We start from the raw sequence: 17,946 nt of genomic DNA, 5'->3' as shown, positions 1-17,946 counted from the left end.
TTGCTTATAGCTTTTAATTGGTGGACAGCTTATAAGCAGGTAAAATGTATGGTTTTCAAGAAAATCTTTACATAATGTTTATATTAAGTTATCTTAATGTTTTCTTTTGATATTGTCCATTAATAGCAATTTAAACAAATTGCTTGTTAACTGAACTTGGGAAGCAGTATCTTCTAAGTTTGGTACTTGCACTGTACAAACACTGTTAGGAAGACGCTTAAGGTCACTGTTTAGTCTAGTCATTAGGGACCTTAACTTAAGCTCAGTTGCTCCTGCATTTTAGTACCTGCTTCTAAGAGGGAAACTAGTGTTCTTGAAATAAGTGCCTAAATTACTTTCAGAGCTAGTAATTGAGTGTTTCTGTGGTTGAGTTTTGCTACATTAAGTGCCTAAGTATTTGGGCCTATCTATGTGGGTTTCCTTTTTTCAGGTACAGAGAACAAAAGACATAAAAGTTCACTTTCACCAAGTGAAAATAGTTAGATTGAAACCAACAAAGCCTCAAAGCTCAAGAAACAATATTTTACTTGGAAGGATCACTGTGTATGTGTGCACATATGTATACACACACCTCAATAGAGAGTAGCAAATTGGTGATTTAGTTTATAGTGCTTGGGGAAAGCAGGAGCAGAATCAGGCACTCTGATTATGGGACCTTAGTCATGATGGTTCTATAGCAGGGTAGCAACATCAGCCCTATGTTATTTTGTGTTTCTGCAGTCTTCCTTTTCATGAGGTTTTTTTCTTCTTACAACTTACCAAAAGTCTTACCTTTTCTTCTACTGTTACTTTACGCTTTGAAATACAGATCATTCACTGAATCTGGGTCAAAAAACGTGTCTACTTCTGTCTTTGGTGAGGTCCTATATGTTGGTCTGATCATATGTTTGAGGGGCTGTGGAACAAAATGAAGGGGATTTTTGGCTGTTCTTGTCAGTTGTATTTTTTTTTTTCCTGACCTGATCCCCACTGATACTTGTTTCAGAGCATTCGTTCTGTTGCCACAGTCTGATAACCATTTCTCAAGTGGTTTTAATCTGGCTTTGAAATTTATTCTGGAGCTTTCCAAATGGAAGTTCAAGACTTGTCTCCCTTCTGTAGCAGTCAGAGCATCCCTATTATGAGGATTAGTAAAAGGGTACTTTACAAGAGTAGAAGACAATTCATAATATTTCATTTCTATTTAAGAGTTGCATTTTAAACTGCATGGTTTCTGTATTATTCCTTATTATCTGCAGTTGAGCCTTACCCATTTTAATAAGTTGACTGATACATTAGTCCGTAATGTTGCTAAACTGAAAACACCTTTTTCTTGCATCTCAAATGGGAAGTTCTTCACTGTTTTTTTTATTCTTAATATGTAAGAACATCCATTGTTTATGATATACAACACTTCTTAACTTTTAATATAAACAGTTTGTGCCAGTCTCTTCACGCAAGTGTTGGTGAAGCACTGGATGCTTATGAAGCAGCTCTGGGGGCAGTGATGCAGCAGGAAACTGTCCAGAACATCTGGCTGGAGTAAGTTCTTAAGGAAGGATAGTAAATTAATCTCAAAACTATTAAGTGAAGGCTACCAGAACCATCTTTCTTTCTCTTTTTTTTTTTTTACAGTTACCTTGTTTTTATCAATAGCAAAGTTGTTGGATCCAACAACAAAGTTCAAGAATTCAAGCTTTTTACTGACCTAGTGAACAGATGTCTGGTTACAGTCCCCACACGATATCCAATTCCTTTTAGTACTGCTGATTATTGGACCAATTATGAGTTTCATAATAAGGTAAAAATGTGTCTGTGGACGGTTTTAACTAAACAAAGAGACCAATGATGACCTTTTAGCAGGTACCTGTAATTTACTTGTTCAAATACAGCACCAGTAGTATGTGAACACTGAGAGCTAGGAATTAGTAGAAAAAGAAACGAGTGTCAGAGGAGAGTAGTGTTGTGAGCAGAAGACTGTCTAGCAGCGACCTTTTCAATAAAGGCTGTGTAAGGCAAAGAGAAACTTTATGGCATGCTTTAATACTGTGAATACAGCTGTTAATGACGAACTGTTCTTTCCTAGAGAAAATGCGTAAGGAAGGGAAGAGATGGTTGAGCAAGAGGGGTCTGCAGAGCTGTAACACTGATAGAAGGAAAGAGTCTGTAAGCTGTCAGTTTTAATCATGGAAATTACAGTGGTTGAGAAACAGAAGAAATAAAGTAAAAGTAGGAGTAAAAACAAGTTGAACACTTACAGACAGAATAAAGCTTATAGAAATCCTGCGTCCCGTTTTGCTAACATCCGGTGCATTTCTCTTTACTCGCTAAATGCAGGCTAGAAGGACTGAAATATGTGGTGTTAGCAACTTGACACTAACTTTTTATTACACAAATTGATTTCTGTACTCTTGAAGGATGAGGTTTGTAGTTGGTAACTCACTTTAGTCATGTTCATAGTTTCATTCCATTATTCTTAGCAAAATTAGACAGCTATAAAGTGGATTAATGTTTATAATTCAAATTCTACAGGTAATTCTTTTTTATTTGAGCTGCATTCCAAAATCTCAACATTCCAAAACTTTGGAACGGTTTTGTTCTACCATGCCTGCTAATCCTGGACTTGCACTGAGGTATGTAAAAATACTGGTAATCAAGACAAACAGTTAGTTAACATAACTACTGTTTTTTGAGCAAGACATGCATGATTTGCTTTCTACTATGCTTGCTCCATTATTGCATGTTGCTTGAGGCATATTGCGCCTTCTGACATCTCAATTTTTCTTTTATTTGACAGGGTTCTGTTCTGTCTACAGAAAGGTTATAATTATACAGGAATTAACTCTGCATTGTACATGATGTGTACAAATGATCAAAACTTCAAGTCTGTAGAGAAATGTCAGATATCCATTAAAGTCTTGTTACTTAATGATCTATGAAATGTATAGTTCCAGCATAGAACCAATAAAAATGGATACACCAGTGTATAACAGTGCGGCCTTAAGGCTTAACTTCATGTTAACAACAAGGCTTAACAACATTAGCAAAGATAAGCCATTCTTATTTTTGGGAAGAAACTTATGGGGAAACAAACACTTAATGTAAGCATCACATTGATTCTTACTTTAACAGTATTTTAAACTGTACTCTCTCAGGATTAGGGTCCATGTTTTACCATATTCAGCTGCAGTGAACTCATGAACATTTGATTGAATGATTTTGAAAAGTCCCCAAGCACTTACTGGTCATCATCAACAGTGACCCCAAAGAATTCAAAGCAAGACTTGAAATAAGTGTGTGTGGTTGGGAGTGTGGGGAGAGTATGACACACCTGCCTTTGGCACACAAAGGTGAATGCATTTTAAACCAAGTTGCGATTCTGTCTAGATGGAACTTGCAGCTCCCTTAGACAATGTTGATACTACTTGAAATGGGTGAGCAGAACTGACTGAACAGCCCCTCCTCGCCACAGGACTATAAAACTAATTAGCCTCCTGTCAAATATACAGTTACCTTGTGCATGCTAAAAATGGATCTTGTCATGTGCCAAGATCATATTTTCTCTCTGATTTCACACTCTAGTTATTCTCTGAAAGTATATCTTAACTTTTTGTTCTGAGAGCATGTTCAGTCAATATTGTATATGGTGGTCTGGGTTTTTTTTTCTACTTGCAACTCGGCTTAGATTAGGTGTAATGTATTTCGTGTAATGTGTTTGTATCTTTGGATTGCTTTTTTGTTCCCAGTGATTACAGCAGTGTTCCTTTCTCATGAACGTCTTTTACAGACTGCTGCTGCGATACTGGGAGGAGAGCAATGTTCAAATTCTGAAACTGCAAGCCAAGATGTTTACATATAATATCCCAACATGCCTGGCCATCTGGAAAATGTAATGCAACAGTCATACATCTGTTTTCATAGATATTGCTTTTGTTTATAAGGTTTACATCACAAAGGTAAATCCAAAACGTCCTTCCAGTTGGGCTTATACTGGAAGTCTCTCTTTCATTAGCTTATTATTTAAGCAGTAACTGTTTGTTACAACAGACAGAGGTACTGTCACTTGTGTAAAATGAGAAATGAAATTCCCTCTTGGGGAAACTTATGTGAATGGATATTATGCAGATAAATATGAATGATGTATTTACAAGTTGCCTTTTTAATTCAACTATTGACTTCTGTCTCCTCCTCTCTACCCTCCCCTTTATATATCACAATAGCAGTAATCTACATTATCCAGTGATGCTGAACTGATCTTTTTCTTCAGTGTTTGTTCATAATGGGGAACCACTGAAATGTCTTGCTCATGTAAGGTTGCTTTTAAAAAATGGCTATTTTTATCTTGTCACTGTAGAATAACATCATTGGAAGTTAGTCAGTTTCTTCTCAAGGAACTTGTAATTCCATTCCACAGTCAGTATTCTGCCACTAGTGGCATTTAAAATCATTCAAGAATAAATATTTTTATATATTTCTTTTCCTCAGAGCCATTGCTGCCGAGTGCTTTCTAATGGGACAAAGAGAAGTAAGTCAACATACTAAAATGAGTGATTAAAAAATGCTGTAAAACTTTTCATACCATAGCTTTATCCAAAGCAATAGTCATCTCTTAAACCAAAGATTTCTAGGTAGTTGAAATATTCTATGTATAAATGCCAAAACATTTGCCTCCAGTGTGAGAAATATTTGGCAATCAAGGTAGAATGGATTATATCATTAGTACTTGTGCATTCTGTTTGTGTATCTTTCCCTTACTGGGCGTGGGGGGGCTGTATTCTTCTCCCACTTTTTTTTTTTTTTGACGTGGAAGAGATTGCTAGCACTTACAGTAGAGGGAAGGAAGGATTGTTGTGCTGGAAGATGCTAACAACTATCTTTACAAGTAGTTGGAAGGATGGGTCCGCCAAGGCAAAGTACGTAGAGAGTTTGAGTTCCCGACCCCACGAAAGACATCAGCTCTCTTTCTCCAAAAATAACAAGTTCACTCATTGGTACTTTGGGGAGGGAAATATTTTTATCACCCTTTATACAAATACCAAGAGGGTTTTGGCACAGCAACTAAGTCACTTTTCAGTTCAAACAGAATGGATCTTCTTGGTATTGTTGCTGTCGCCTTCAAAATATTCTTCTACCAGTGGAAAGATGCTGTGTGTTGGGGGGGTTCATGGGGCCCTGTGTTTGTGACACCACTTGCCTGTGGTGTTTCTGAGCTGCTTCTCTGCTGTATCTTGTTTTGGGTCATTCTTGTAGTGGCTGATTCTCAACGTCCTTCTTTTCTGATAAGTCTTTCTTTGAAACAGTATTAAAGCTTTAACTGATTCATAATGGGTGGCATGGCTATTGTTAGACTCACATATGAAATCTTTGCTTTCCTTTTTTACTGTCTCCTAGAATGTTTTAAAAGAACACCCCCTAAGCAGCCAGTTATTTGGTTTGTAAGATCAAATAGTTCAAAGTCGGGAGATATCAAAGGCATGGTTGCCTATTCAACCTTAATTCTGTCTCCGTATTGATGGTTTGGTGTAATCTGTAATTAGTCACAGATCCCTGCTTCAGTCATTGTATTAGATGGACTACACTTTAAGGCACTGCCTATAGTGAGGCTGGTGACTTAAGAGATCCCTGCTTTATTTGGTTAGAAAAATACATTTCAAAAGAATCAAAAAGAGGGTCCTTAAAGAAAATGAACCAATGAGAATGAAGGCATATGTAAAACACTGTAGTTGGATTACACCCAGAAGAAATCTTGTGTTTTTCTTCTGCAACCACATGACTAACTATACGGTGTGGAGTAAAATATCTTAAGTAGGCACACAAAGTGCAGTTGGGTGTTTTGGGTTTCTTTTTTTGGGGGGGGGGCGCTTTGGAATGTAGTGAGCATTTACGACTGTTTATGCAAATCAGTGGCTGTTCCAGATAACTGGATTTTCTAGTAAGCAAGTTACTGTTTTAAAATTGAATTGTGATTCAGATTCTGGATTTCCTGTTCCTGGAGAACTCGTCATTTATTCCCTTCAGAGGTCATGTAAAGGTTTGCTAAAAGAACATAAAAATGGATATGAGTATTTAAAACGTCAACAAATACCTACCCTAATGACTCTCTGATAAAAGTTGGTGCTATAGATACCAGTGGTTGAAGGAGACTTGTGTAAATACTTGAATTAAACATTTTGCTCCTCTACTTCCAACCATAAAATGGTAAACCCATTTTTTTCTTTTTAGACAGTTGCAAAGACACATACTGAATTGTTAAAGCACAGATAGATGCTGAAGGAAAAAAGCCTATGAACCAGTTATTTTCATTGCAGGGTTGGGATGGTATGCAATAAGCAAGACCTTGAGACTACATATTGAGTGGTGAAAGAGAAATATTCAGTAAGCTGCTTCATTCCCTGACTGTGTTCCATCCTGTGCAATGAATGAGGCAAGAATCTTGTGAAGAAAAATAGAATGTCCTCATGTAATTAATCATGTGCATACAAGGGTCAGAATTAAGGTCAGACATAAACTTGCCTTTGCTTCTAGTAGCAATTTAATGCTTGACTTCAAAACGTTTTTTTTAATAACAGATTCTAGAAATTATTGCAAGAGATTTTTGTGCTTCAGATCTCTTGAGTGCACAAAGTTGTGCTGACTTTTAATACCTGTTTTTATTTTACAGGTCCATCATTTATATCAGAGAGCCGTTCAGAAGTTACCTCTATGTGCAACACTGTGGAAAGATGTAATGTTTTCTCCTTATGATTCAGTTTGAGGTTTCATTTAAATTTTCTGCATATCCCATATCCATAGATGTGGTGATGCTCAAGCTCTGGCTAAATCTTATATCTGCTTCCCCATCTCTTACAGCAACTCTTGTTTGAAGCATCAGGAGGAGGTAAAACTGATAACCTGAGAAAACTAGTTTCCAAGTGCCAAGAGGTTGGAGTCAGCCTAGATGAGCTTTTAAATTTAAACACTTACAGAACAGAAAGCAAGAATCACTGAACGCTGGGTACGGTCAGCCATAAGTCCTATTAAATGCCAAAATCAGTTGAATGATTCTTCAGGCTGATCCGTGCCTAAGGGCTGTGTAAGGCAGATGAGTATTGCTGAGCATATCAAGTCTCCAATCTGCTCTCCTTGAACCTGGAAACAATTAACGTGACCCTCCTCTGGAAAAATGAACTCCCTGTCTGGCCTTGCTTCTGGGCCCTGCCAGATTCTCATAACGTCATGTACGTAAGTATAGTTAATCAAAATGACAGACATTATTTTTTTATGTTTTCTTTTTATTTTCTGTTTTCTTTGTTTTGCTGTTCCTGATTCACTTGACACTCTCGCTGATGCCTGAGAGATCTGTGTTTGGGATTAATTTACTGGGCTGTGTTTACAGTAAAAAGCAAGTAGTCCATTTTGGGGTTTTCCTTTTTTAAACCTTTTTTGAGACTTTTTCATTACAGGATTTAAAACAAAAGCAGCCGCTCTTAAGGAAAGTGTAACTGCCGTGGCCACAAGTATGCTTCTTGCACTTGAAGGCACTAAGAGGGTTGCTTACTGCCCTTTTCTGCATTGGACTCACGGCAGAGACTATTAAACTTGAAGATTAAAGAAACTATTGCAAATGCCAGTGCATCAGAACATAAGAGTGGTCAATTATGTGCAATTTTTTGTAAAGAAATTTTAATTTATAATAAAGTTTAACAGTTTAAAGAAAGTTAATATTGATCTGTTTTGTATTGATACTACCTTGTAGTATTACAGGTGTTTTTACAGAGATATTTTCAATACAAGCTGACCTTTTAAAAAAAAAAAAATAAATAAATCTGTTGTCTTTTGTTATTTTGAGCTGCCTGTTGTGGATGTAGAGTAACTGCATAGGAAAATAGGCTTTCTTTCCTCCTCTTGCCTTACATGCACAGATGTTTATCCCATAACAGCTGTTCCTGTCAACAGTACCGGTTTGGTAACAGAAACTATACTTCATAATTTGTCCTTTTCACCTGTAATGAAAGAAGTCCCCTTTCCAAGTCTCTGCATGTACATTGCAGAGAGACACAGTGAGCCCATGGAACCGGTGATGGGGCTGTTCACATCAGGGTGGCTTTCCACCTGTTTTTCCATCTGTGACAAATCATATCAAAAGAGAGCTGTAGCACCTTTCACATAGGTGACTTATGAAGATGCTATGAAGACAGTGAAGGAGTCGTCCTCATCTTTGAGAATGAAGCAAAATGGTTTGGGACATACAACTTCCACTGCCTTTCCTTCTAGTAACTTTCAAAACCCTTACTTGCATGAAGCAGCTCTCTTAAAGGAGAGAAAAGTGGGAAATGCTAGTTTTCACCTAGGGGAATGGAGGGCGATTCTGCACCTTAAATAAACTTGTATTTAAGCATGAATTATAAAATACTACAAAAGCTGGCTCAAACCCATTCTTCCTGGTACTAGAGTGCTATCCTGATTTCTTCAAGCTTCTTCTGTGGCACAGCTCAGAATGAAAAAGGCGTAGACAGTGAAAGTGCAGTATTTAATTCTTTTAGTAAAACACTTCAAGTATGGTAAATGCTGGCTTACCTATGCTGCTCAAATACTCTTTCAAAAATTGTCTTTAAAACCTTGTTGATAAACAGTTGATAATTTTCTGCAGTGACACTTAAACACCTGTGGTATTTATTCTAGTGTGACACCATTTTACCTAGTCTGCTGTTAAAAATAGAAAATCTTAACACTGTCAAGGGTTACAGCACTTTTAATGCTGCTTTATACATTCCCTAGCTTAGGCTTGTCTTATACTTAGGACTGTTACTTTGTTACTTTTCTTACCTTATAATAAAAGGTCTAGTGTCTCTTTCTAAGGAGATCTTAAGCTTTAAATTTTCATCAGGGATTAATCATAGGTGCTCTGCCTTAATGGCTTCTCATATACTTGGAGATAAGGGGAGGGGGAACAAAAACCCCACAATGTTCTGTCTTCCATTGGCCTTAATCCATATTGTTTTAATTAAAATACTCCCACTTTATATGTGGCCTTTTGACCCAATGTTGCTTGGCTTGATGGTCTGTGAAAGTAGCTAATCATAACGGGAATTGTTCATTTAGGAGCTGGAATGAAGTACAAGGAAGCTGTGTCTTCTTTAGAGCAGCCCACGTGCTTCTTTTTTTCAGCAAGCGAGAAACAAAGCACGCTGCTGGGAAATGTAGAACTGCCAGGAAGGATCTGGAGCTTCCACAGGCCTGCAGTTGGCGTTGCATCCTTCCCATGCCCTGGTATTCTGGTGGTTACAAAGGCGGTATCCAAGAAACAAACAAGGTGGGGTTTTTGTCATTTGCAAAACTTCATCACGTCATCACCAGGAAGAATAAAACTTAAGCAAGGGTATTAAGTTAATTTTACATGTAAGTCTTTTACATTAGTGATCTTTCCTGAGGACTCAGTTCTACTGGAAATAAATTTAAGATTACGGGCAATAACGGTGAATAACTGGGAAGAAAGGATAATGCAGTCAATCAAGCAAAATGCAAACTGATTAAGAGGAAAAATAACGTTAGCGGGAAAGCACAGTCATTTTTAACATAAAACTAGGCTGATACTTGTTCTATGCTCAGAAGGGCTACTTTATGAATAGCGATCTGATTATTTGGCCTTTAGTTTAAGTCTTTCTGGAAGCAAAGTCTAGGTCTTTAATAGTACTGCACCAAACTCCTCCTACTGCAGTATTTTTCATTTCCTGGCTTTTGCAAAGACACAACAATGTGAACAAAACATTCAGCTGTGTTTATTAGGAAGAAAAATAAGCGGAGAATATTGTTTGTTTTGTTTAGTACGTACAAAGAAGAACTACATGAAGATCATCTCACTATTAATCTCTTTAGTGCTTATCAAGATAATGATCGATTTACGGGATGGCACACTGTTTAGTTTTCACAAAAGTTCAATTTTAACCTAGCTTTGTTACAGGTATGTTCTCCACAAGTACAAGGGGAAGGCATGTTGGAAAGTAAGTGCAGAGGGAAACGATAACGTGAGGCAAGCCAAAAAGTTTTAAAGAATTGTTTAGGTAGAAAGGCTTAAGGTAGTCGTAACCTTTCTGAGGTAACTGAGACTTGTCTTTTCCTATAATTTTAAGTTTTGGGACACGAAGTCCTATTTTTCTGCAAGACACATCCTCTTTTCACTGGATACAAATATGAGCCTATTCATTCTCCTAGACCCACTGGTAAATTGCATTTTATATAGCGATATTTATTGGGAATTGGCAACTCTTAAAAGCCTGTGGGTTCCTTTTCATGTTCCCCAAGCCCTGTTTCAGGTGAAAGATTTGAAAACTTGTAATGTGTATTTTGTGTTTATATACAAAACTCAAAAAAGATACAGGAATTTTAAGTGTCACAGGAATGTTTCCTAAAAGGAATGAGTGAGCAGGTTTACCTGATCTCGATAGCAACAGGGTGGTGAACCTTTTAAGAGAGGTCTGAAGAGGTTGGCAAACTAAGAGATGCGACGCAGCTGTACGGGAAGCTGAGAACACGGAGACACAAAATGGGAAAGATTGTTTTGATTAGACAAGAGCAGTGGGTGAATTCGGGCGGTACTGTAACAACAGTCCGCCATCGGTGTGCTGTGGACGTCAGCTGGGCACCTCTTGGTCTGCTGCTCAGCAGGAAGCTCTTCAGAAGAGCCCCGTAGTCTTGCAAGAAGCGTGACAGACTGTCCAGCTTTATTAACTGCTATTAGCTTTAGCTGTTTTACGCTGCCCTGCTCCCTCCTGCAAGTCTTGGTGCTCTCCTGAACACGGCGGAGAGCTGGTGCTCCTACATTCTTACAATTAGAGGTCACTGCAGAATCACAGAATGGTAGGGGTTGGACCGGGGGCCTACTTGACCATCTGTAAGTGAGAAAAAAGGGCTCTTGCACTGTGACATACAAACCGCTCTTTTCTGTGCTTCTAGAAATAACTCGTTTTCATTGAATTATATTAATTTTACTTTCATTAATTTCACTTTCATGCTTCTTGTGTTTGGGGGCCCTTGTGCCTCCTGTTACCCGAAGTGTAAAAATGAGAAAAGCCTCCGACTGCTCTTACTGCAGCCTGTGAGGCAGAACGCTGCCGTGTCCCTTTCCCTTTACTGAATGTGATTCTCCAGTTCATCTGCAAATTTCCTAAATTTTTGCGAGGGGAAAGGCAAAAGGGAGCAGTGAGTAAGTCAAATGAAAAAACAGGAAGAAAGGTCCCACCAGGAGTTACGTACTTGTAAAGAATACAGGGAGCACCTACTCTTTTAACTTCAGGCGTCCTTCGTGACAGCTTATTTTTTTTAAGCAGTGCACGTTCTAAGGTTCCTCATAGCTTCAATTCCACTCTTCAGTTTTTCTTAGAGCAAAGCAGTATCAGGCTTTGAGTTATCTCCACCTCTTCTCTGTTTCACTGTTTTGAGGTGCCTCTGAACCACTGGCTTTGCTCTGAGCTTGATGCTGCTTGCCAGCCCTTACTTTTCTCTGGGATTCACCAAAAAAAAGACATTTTTCTCCAAGGTTTCAACTCATCAGAGTCTGAAAGCTAAGCAGCCTTCAGCTGTTAAAGCAGACCCACCCACAAGCAGGATTTTCATCACTAACATTTATACTGTTAGTGGTGTTCTGAAGCACTGGGCTGGTACTGGGAGACGCGGAGATGGCTATGCTGGTGTTGAATACAGTCGTTCTGCGTGACTGTGCCGTGGGCTTATCATCTCTGAACGTTTGGCATTGGTATCTGTGGTGCAGAAAGGGAATGGGCTCTGATCTGATGCAAATCCATGGTTAGCTGAGTAGAGTGACGTCCCTGTGGGCAGGGACATCTTTCACTAGATCAGGTTGTTCAAAGCCTTGCCCAGCCTGGCCTTGAACGTTCCCCGGGATGGGGCAGCCACAACTTCCCTGGGCAACCCGTGCCAGTGTCTCACCGCGCTCAGAGTAAAGAATTTCTTCCTTATGTCCAATCTAAACTTACCATCTTGCAGTTTAAAACCATCGCCCCTTGTCCTGTCACTACAGGCCTTGGTAAAAAGTATTTGTCTGTCTTATAAGCGCTAGTTCTTAAACCCACATTGGATGCCAGTAGGACGCTTTAACTCCTAGCTGCTGGCCTCCCCATCTAGCAAGTTGTTTTGCAGCAGCATCCAGGCTTCTGAATTGCGGTCGTTGGTCATATAATTGTACCCGGTTGGTTTTTATTTCTGCTCGTAGTGCTGAGTTAATGCCATTCCCATATGAATTGCATTCTGTGCTTTGATGGTAGATTCTTGAACTGCTTTATCTTACCCTTTTCACACTTCTAGGACATACTGTGAAGACAGAGACGAGCTTTTTTATCTTTTCTATCCAGATTACAAGCCTCGAGCGAGGAGTGAAGGGAGGGAAAACAAAGCCTTGGCTTAACTCATTAATTTATTGACAGTTTTTCCTGGTTGGGTTATATAAAACCGCAAAGATACCAAGCATATAATCACATATAGAATAGGGCTTTTTACCCGATTGAAACATTACATCCATGCTGACAATTAAGAGCCTGCTACCTTTATTTTTTGGAGTACTGATTTATATTGAGACTACAAGAGGTGTTAGAGCGGTGCATCAGAACCTGACCGGTACACGCAGACATAAGTGGATGCTGGTATTTGATACTAAAGATTTCATACCCAATTTCTCTCATATCTGGCAACCCACTTAACAGCCACGGTGATGTGGTCAATCTCATACCATGTCAGGTGTCTGTGAGGAAACCAGACTTGCAGGAGTATGTGCGGGGAAGATGCAGAGCTCTTCCATGGGCAGTAGCCATGGGAAGTGGGATGCCATCCTCATAGAGACGCTGATGAAGTAGGGACTGGATGAGCAGACAGCGAGGTAGGCTGAAAACAATCACACTAGGTGATGGGCAGAAACAAAAAATTAATGGTTTAACTTGAGAAGTCTTAAGGATGCTTGTTGATCTTGCCCAGCAGGTGGTTGAGACCCTGCCTCAGGCCTGCGAGAGTCGGGTGGAGAACTGGCTTGCTCTCAAAGTCCTTCAGGCATATTCCTTGTGCGCCTGTGCTGGTGCTGCCCTCAGTGCTCATTAGCTACTACTCAAAGGAGTAGCTAACTTCTTAAAGCGGCAATATCCCACCAAACATTAGAAATTCACATCATCTTCAGAGGAGCTAAGTGCAAAGGGGCAGTGAAAACTCCCACATCCTCCAGCTTTCCTGAGGAGCACAGTACGGCTTCAACCTCGGTACATTCATTGCTCTGTGGTACTGCCCTGTGTGTATTCCACATCCAGATGGATGCTTGGAACCAATTCCATGATAAACAAGCTTGTGGTTGTGTAGATAATGAAGGACTGTGTGCATTTCTGTCTAATCAGGAAGCATTAGCTCCTTTTTTTTTCCCCCTCTCCAGGCTTTTACTGTAAGTGTCACCAAAAATCTTACCCAGCCTTGAAGATTCTCTGTAATTGTCACCTAGGGCCCGGGATTAAAATCCTCTGAAGGATTAATCATTGTTTTACAGTCCTAAGGGTCTGAACAACAACTGTGTGGTGAGAAACAAATCCAATGAGAAATAGCAGAGGTCGTCCCTGCTGCCATTTCTTCCTCCTTCTGCCAGGTCTTCATCTGCTGATGATAACCTTTTACTCCAGCATTTGATCAGTATCATGGCCAAATCTCTGTAAATAGATGTCAAAATAGTCTGAAACTTTTGCCTGTTCTTCAGCCCTTAATGCTGGAAAGACTATCTATGCCAGACAAAACTTGCTGGAATTTCCATGCCACCTGTTGCTGATGGCATAATCTGTATTTATCTGAGAAAAATTATGAACTACCTAGCGTCCATTTTTTTTTTTAAGAACAGATCCACATCTATATTTTGCTTACTAACTGTAGCAAATTGAACACTCCCCCTTCACCCCCTCACCCCAAACTCTAGGTGTGTAGCAAGTATCAGAGGAAGCCTTCCTGAGACAAGCAGAAGTGACTGGACTTGGAGCACTCTTAGAATCATAGAATCATAGGGTTGGAAGGGACCTCTGGAGATCATCTAGTCCAACCCCCTGCCACAGCAGGGTCACCTAGAGCAGGTTGCACAGGAACGCGTCCAGGTGGGTTTTGAATGTCTCCAGAGACGGAGACTCCACCACCTTTCTGGGCAGCCTGTGCCAGTGCTCTGCCACCCTCAAAGTAAAGAAGTTCCTCCTCATGTTTAGGTAGAACTTCCTATGCTCAAGTTTGTGCCCATTACCCCTTGTCCTGTCCCCGGGCACCACAGAAAAGATCCTGGCCCCATCCTCCTGGCACCCACCCTTTAAGTATTTATAAGTGTTGATAAGATCCCCCCTCAGCCGTCTTCTTTCCAGACTGAAGAGACCCAAATTCCTCAGTGTTTCTTCATAAGAGAGGTGTTCCAGTCCCCTAATCATCTTGGTAGCCCTTTGCTGCACCACCTCCACCAGTTCCCTGTCCCTCTTGAACCGGGGAGCCCAGAACTGGACACAATACTCCAGGTGCGGCCTCACCAAGGCAGAGTAGAGGGGGAGGATGACCTCCCTCGACCTGCTGGCCACACTCTTCTGGATGCAGCCCAGGATGCCATTGGCCTTCTTGGCCATGAGGGCACATTGCTGGCTCATGGTCATCCTGTTGTCCACCAGGACTCCCAGGTCTCTTTCAGCTGAGCTGCTCTCCAGCAGGTCAGCCCCCAACCTGTACTGGTGCATGGGGTTACTCCTCCCCGGGTGCAGCACCCTACACTTGCCCTTATTGAATTTCGTAAGGTTTCTCTCTGTCCAACTCTCCAGCCTGCCCAGGTCTCTCTGTATGGTGGCACAGCCTTCCGGTGTGTCAGCCACCCCCTCCCCAGCTTGGTGTCATCAGCAAACTTGCTGAGGGTGCACTCTATCCCCTCATCCAGGTCATTGATGAATATATTGAAGAGGACTGGACCCAGTACTGACCCCGGGGAACACCACTCGTCACTGACCTCCAACTAGACTCTGTGCCCCTAATCACGACCCGCTGAGCTCTGTCTTTCAACCAGTTATCTATCCACCTTACTGTCCATTCATCAAGCCCACTCTTCCTAAGCTTCCCTATGAGGATGCTGTGGGAGACCGTGTCGAACGCCTTGCTTAAGTCAAGGTAGACCACATCTACTGCCTTCCCCTCATCTGTCCATCCAGTCATGACATCATAGAAGGCTATCAGATTTGTCAGACATGATTTCCCCTTGGTGAATCCATGTTGAGTAGTTCTGATAGCTTTCTTTTCCTCCACATGCCTTGAGATGACGCCCATCATCTTTCCAGGGGTGGAGGTGAGGCTGACCGGTCTGTAGTTCCCCGGCTCCTCCTTCTTGCCCTTTTTGAAGACTGGAGTGACACTGGCTTTCCTCCAGTCCTCAGGCACCTCGCCTGTTCTCCAGGACCTTTCAAAGATGATGGAGAGCGGCCCAGCAATGACTTCCCCCAGCTCTCTCAGCACTCTCGGGTGCATCCCATCAGGGCCCATGGACCTGTGAATATGTAATTGATCCCTCACTCGATCCTCCTCAACCCAAGGGAAGTCTTCTTCTTTCCCCGTTACTTCCCCCAATGCCTGGGACTCTTGAGGGCTGGGCCGAGCAGTGAAGACTGAAGCAAAGAAGGCATTCAGTAACTCCGCCTTCTCCGCATCCTCCGTCACCATGGCTCCTGTTTCATTCAACAGTGGGCCCACAACTTCTCTGGTCTTCCTTTTGCTTCCAATATACTTGTAGAAGCCCTTCCTGTTGAGCTTGACATCCCTGGCCAGGTTTAATTCCAAGGCGGCCTTGGCTTTCCTTGTTTCATCCCTGCACGCTCTGGCAGCATTCTTGTACTCCTCCCAAGGGGTCAGTCCCTTCTTCCACTTACTGTAGACTTCCTTCTTCCACTTGAGCTTTTTCAGAAGCTCCTTGCTTGAGCTGGGCTGTTTTAAAATTGCAAACCATGATGTCATTGCAGAGGTGCGATTATCCCAGTAGAGTTAATGACTGTGAGCACGTTCATCCTAGTAATGTATGGATAGCAATGTATGGATGAATTGAAATTTCCTTGATCAAAGAAAATTCATTTGTAACATGTTTGAGGAAACAATTCATGGTCCTGATGTGGCCTTAAGATACATGAAGTCTTCATTGCCACCGCAGTTGCTATCACAGCTGTACTCTTCAAAATCTGGAAACTGCAAGTCTCTAGAGAAATTCTGCTCTCTGAGATACTGACACGATGATTGAAATGGAGGAGCCCTTCATGCAGAGGGGAATATCAAAGGCTCCGGCCTTTAGTGAGGAGGAGCAATAGAAAACACGTGCCATAAACAGGCAGCAATCACAGAGAGCTGCCCGTTGGAAGCAGGTAAATCATCACTGAAGGAGGAAAATAATCACAAAACAAAAAAAATCTCTTCCTTGCAGAAGCTGTTGCTGAGAACCACTTGGTCTGGCCCTCTGTCAGTTCTTCTGCTCTTTTCTAACAACTTTGGGCATTGCCTGGTTTTGTTTTTCCTTTGGTCCATAAAAAAAGACCACGTCAAGATTTTTGAAATCATCAAAATAGATTATATTTATCAAGTAGAGTGTTTAATAGGATGGACTTAGATGAATTTTCTGATAGAAGAAAAAAACTAATTCCCAACTTGCCCATCACTAGATCTGTGGTGGGTTTGCGTGATGGGTTCGTGTCCCAGAGGCTCCAGAACGCCCACAGACCTGCATCTGTCCTTAAACTGGTCAGACCTTGGCTAAGCCCCCTCCTCCTTACAGGTAATTTGAGTCTGTGTCTCATGAAATGTCATTTAGAATTACAGGATGACAAAGTTTCTGTTTTATGCGAATAAATGAGAAGTCTGATCACCCAAATTTATACCATGGAACAATTCAGCTGAGGGCTGCGTGCATCGGTCATTTGATCAGCATTTTGGGATTATGAGCAGATTTCTTCCGTATGAACATGGAAACACAATCTGATCAATAATGTAATTTCTCCCCACTAGTAATATTTCTTTGGATTTCAAATATAAGGTTCCCAAGTGATGCTCAGCTACTCAAACCAATTACAGTTCCGTTTTCCCTTTGCAGGTTTTACATTGACTGACTCTGATCACATCTCTGCTAGACAGCTTTCTGTGCTTTGGTTTTGTCTTTTTTTTTTTCCCTGAACTCTCGTGGAACAAACTGAACTCCATCCTCTTGGTTTGAAGGACACCATTTATGTATCCACAGAAAACCACAGGCTGTTTCACCGATGCTGATTTTGGCCAGACGGGGAGACTGCATGGTATCTACATTGTTTTAGGAATACAGAGTTTTTAACAAACTGCATGTAAGCAAGCCCTTTTACGTTCATGGAGTTTCCTTGTCAGTTGTTTCTTAAAACCTAGCTTACCTTTCAGCATCTGGCTGGTAAAGTAATTTAGTTCCTTGGTGCTGGGAATATCAAAAGGAAATAATTTGAATAATTTTGCTAGATGCTATGTCACGTCTTCGCATCTGATAGATTACAAAGATAGTTTCCAAGTGAGTTGAATGTCAGCATCTGTGTCTTGGTTGTGTTTGGTGACAAGGTAATGAATTTGTGGGTTTTGTATCTAATGAAAACACTGTTAGTTGAATATCTCTACCTACTTCATCTAAGATATACAAGTTATATCTCTATTCTGTAGCGAGAGTGTAATTGTAGATGTGGCGATGCTCCTCATTAGCTTGGATAGAGTACAAACAAAGACGTAGCAGCATTGACTTCAAAATTTTTCAGCATCTTTCAAATCCTTTAGAAATTCCAAGTAGGTTAGTGAGGCAGTTATAGTGCATAGAAGGATATGGAGCTGTGTCTTACCTGAGGGATCTCCACCGCAGCCTGCAGATGTCCTTACACGTCCTGCTGTTTCGCCCGAGACTGGGGGTCACCCAACCATTGGTTTTAGGGAGTGGTGAGGAACGAGGTGAGA

General features: G+C 40.9%; 1 protein-coding gene across 4 annotated transcripts in view; it reads left to right on the top strand.

The window, feature by feature from the left end:
* Window positions 1-7,806, top strand: part of ZFC3H1 (zinc finger C3H1-type containing) — a 43,634-nt gene extending 35,828 nt beyond the window's left edge. For all 4 annotated transcript variants that reach the window (XM_074573317.1, XM_074573308.1, XM_074573300.1 and 1 more), the window contains exons 29-35: window positions 1,417-1,521; window positions 1,615-1,780; window positions 2,512-2,612; window positions 3,767-3,868; window positions 4,465-4,504; window positions 6,641-6,703; window positions 6,829-7,806. In XM_074573317.1, the coding sequence (XP_074429418.1) occupies window positions 1,417-1,521; window positions 1,615-1,780; window positions 2,512-2,612; window positions 3,767-3,868; window positions 4,465-4,504; window positions 6,641-6,703; window positions 6,829-6,966 (715 nt within the window). In that variant the 3' untranslated portion in view covers window positions 6,967-7,806. The remainder of the gene's footprint in view (window positions 1-1,416; window positions 1,522-1,614; window positions 1,781-2,511; window positions 2,613-3,766; window positions 3,869-4,464; window positions 4,505-6,640; window positions 6,704-6,828) is intronic.
* Window positions 7,807-17,946: the final 10,140 nt, after the last annotated feature.

This window comes from Larus michahellis, chromosome 1, assembly GCF_964199755.1.
Source record: "Larus michahellis chromosome 1, bLarMic1.1, whole genome shotgun sequence".
Taxonomy (NCBI): Eukaryota; Metazoa; Chordata; class Aves; order Charadriiformes; family Laridae; genus Larus; species Larus michahellis.
The sequence above is the reverse complement of the archived record's forward strand: the minus strand, read 5'-3'. Positions and strand labels throughout refer to the sequence as shown.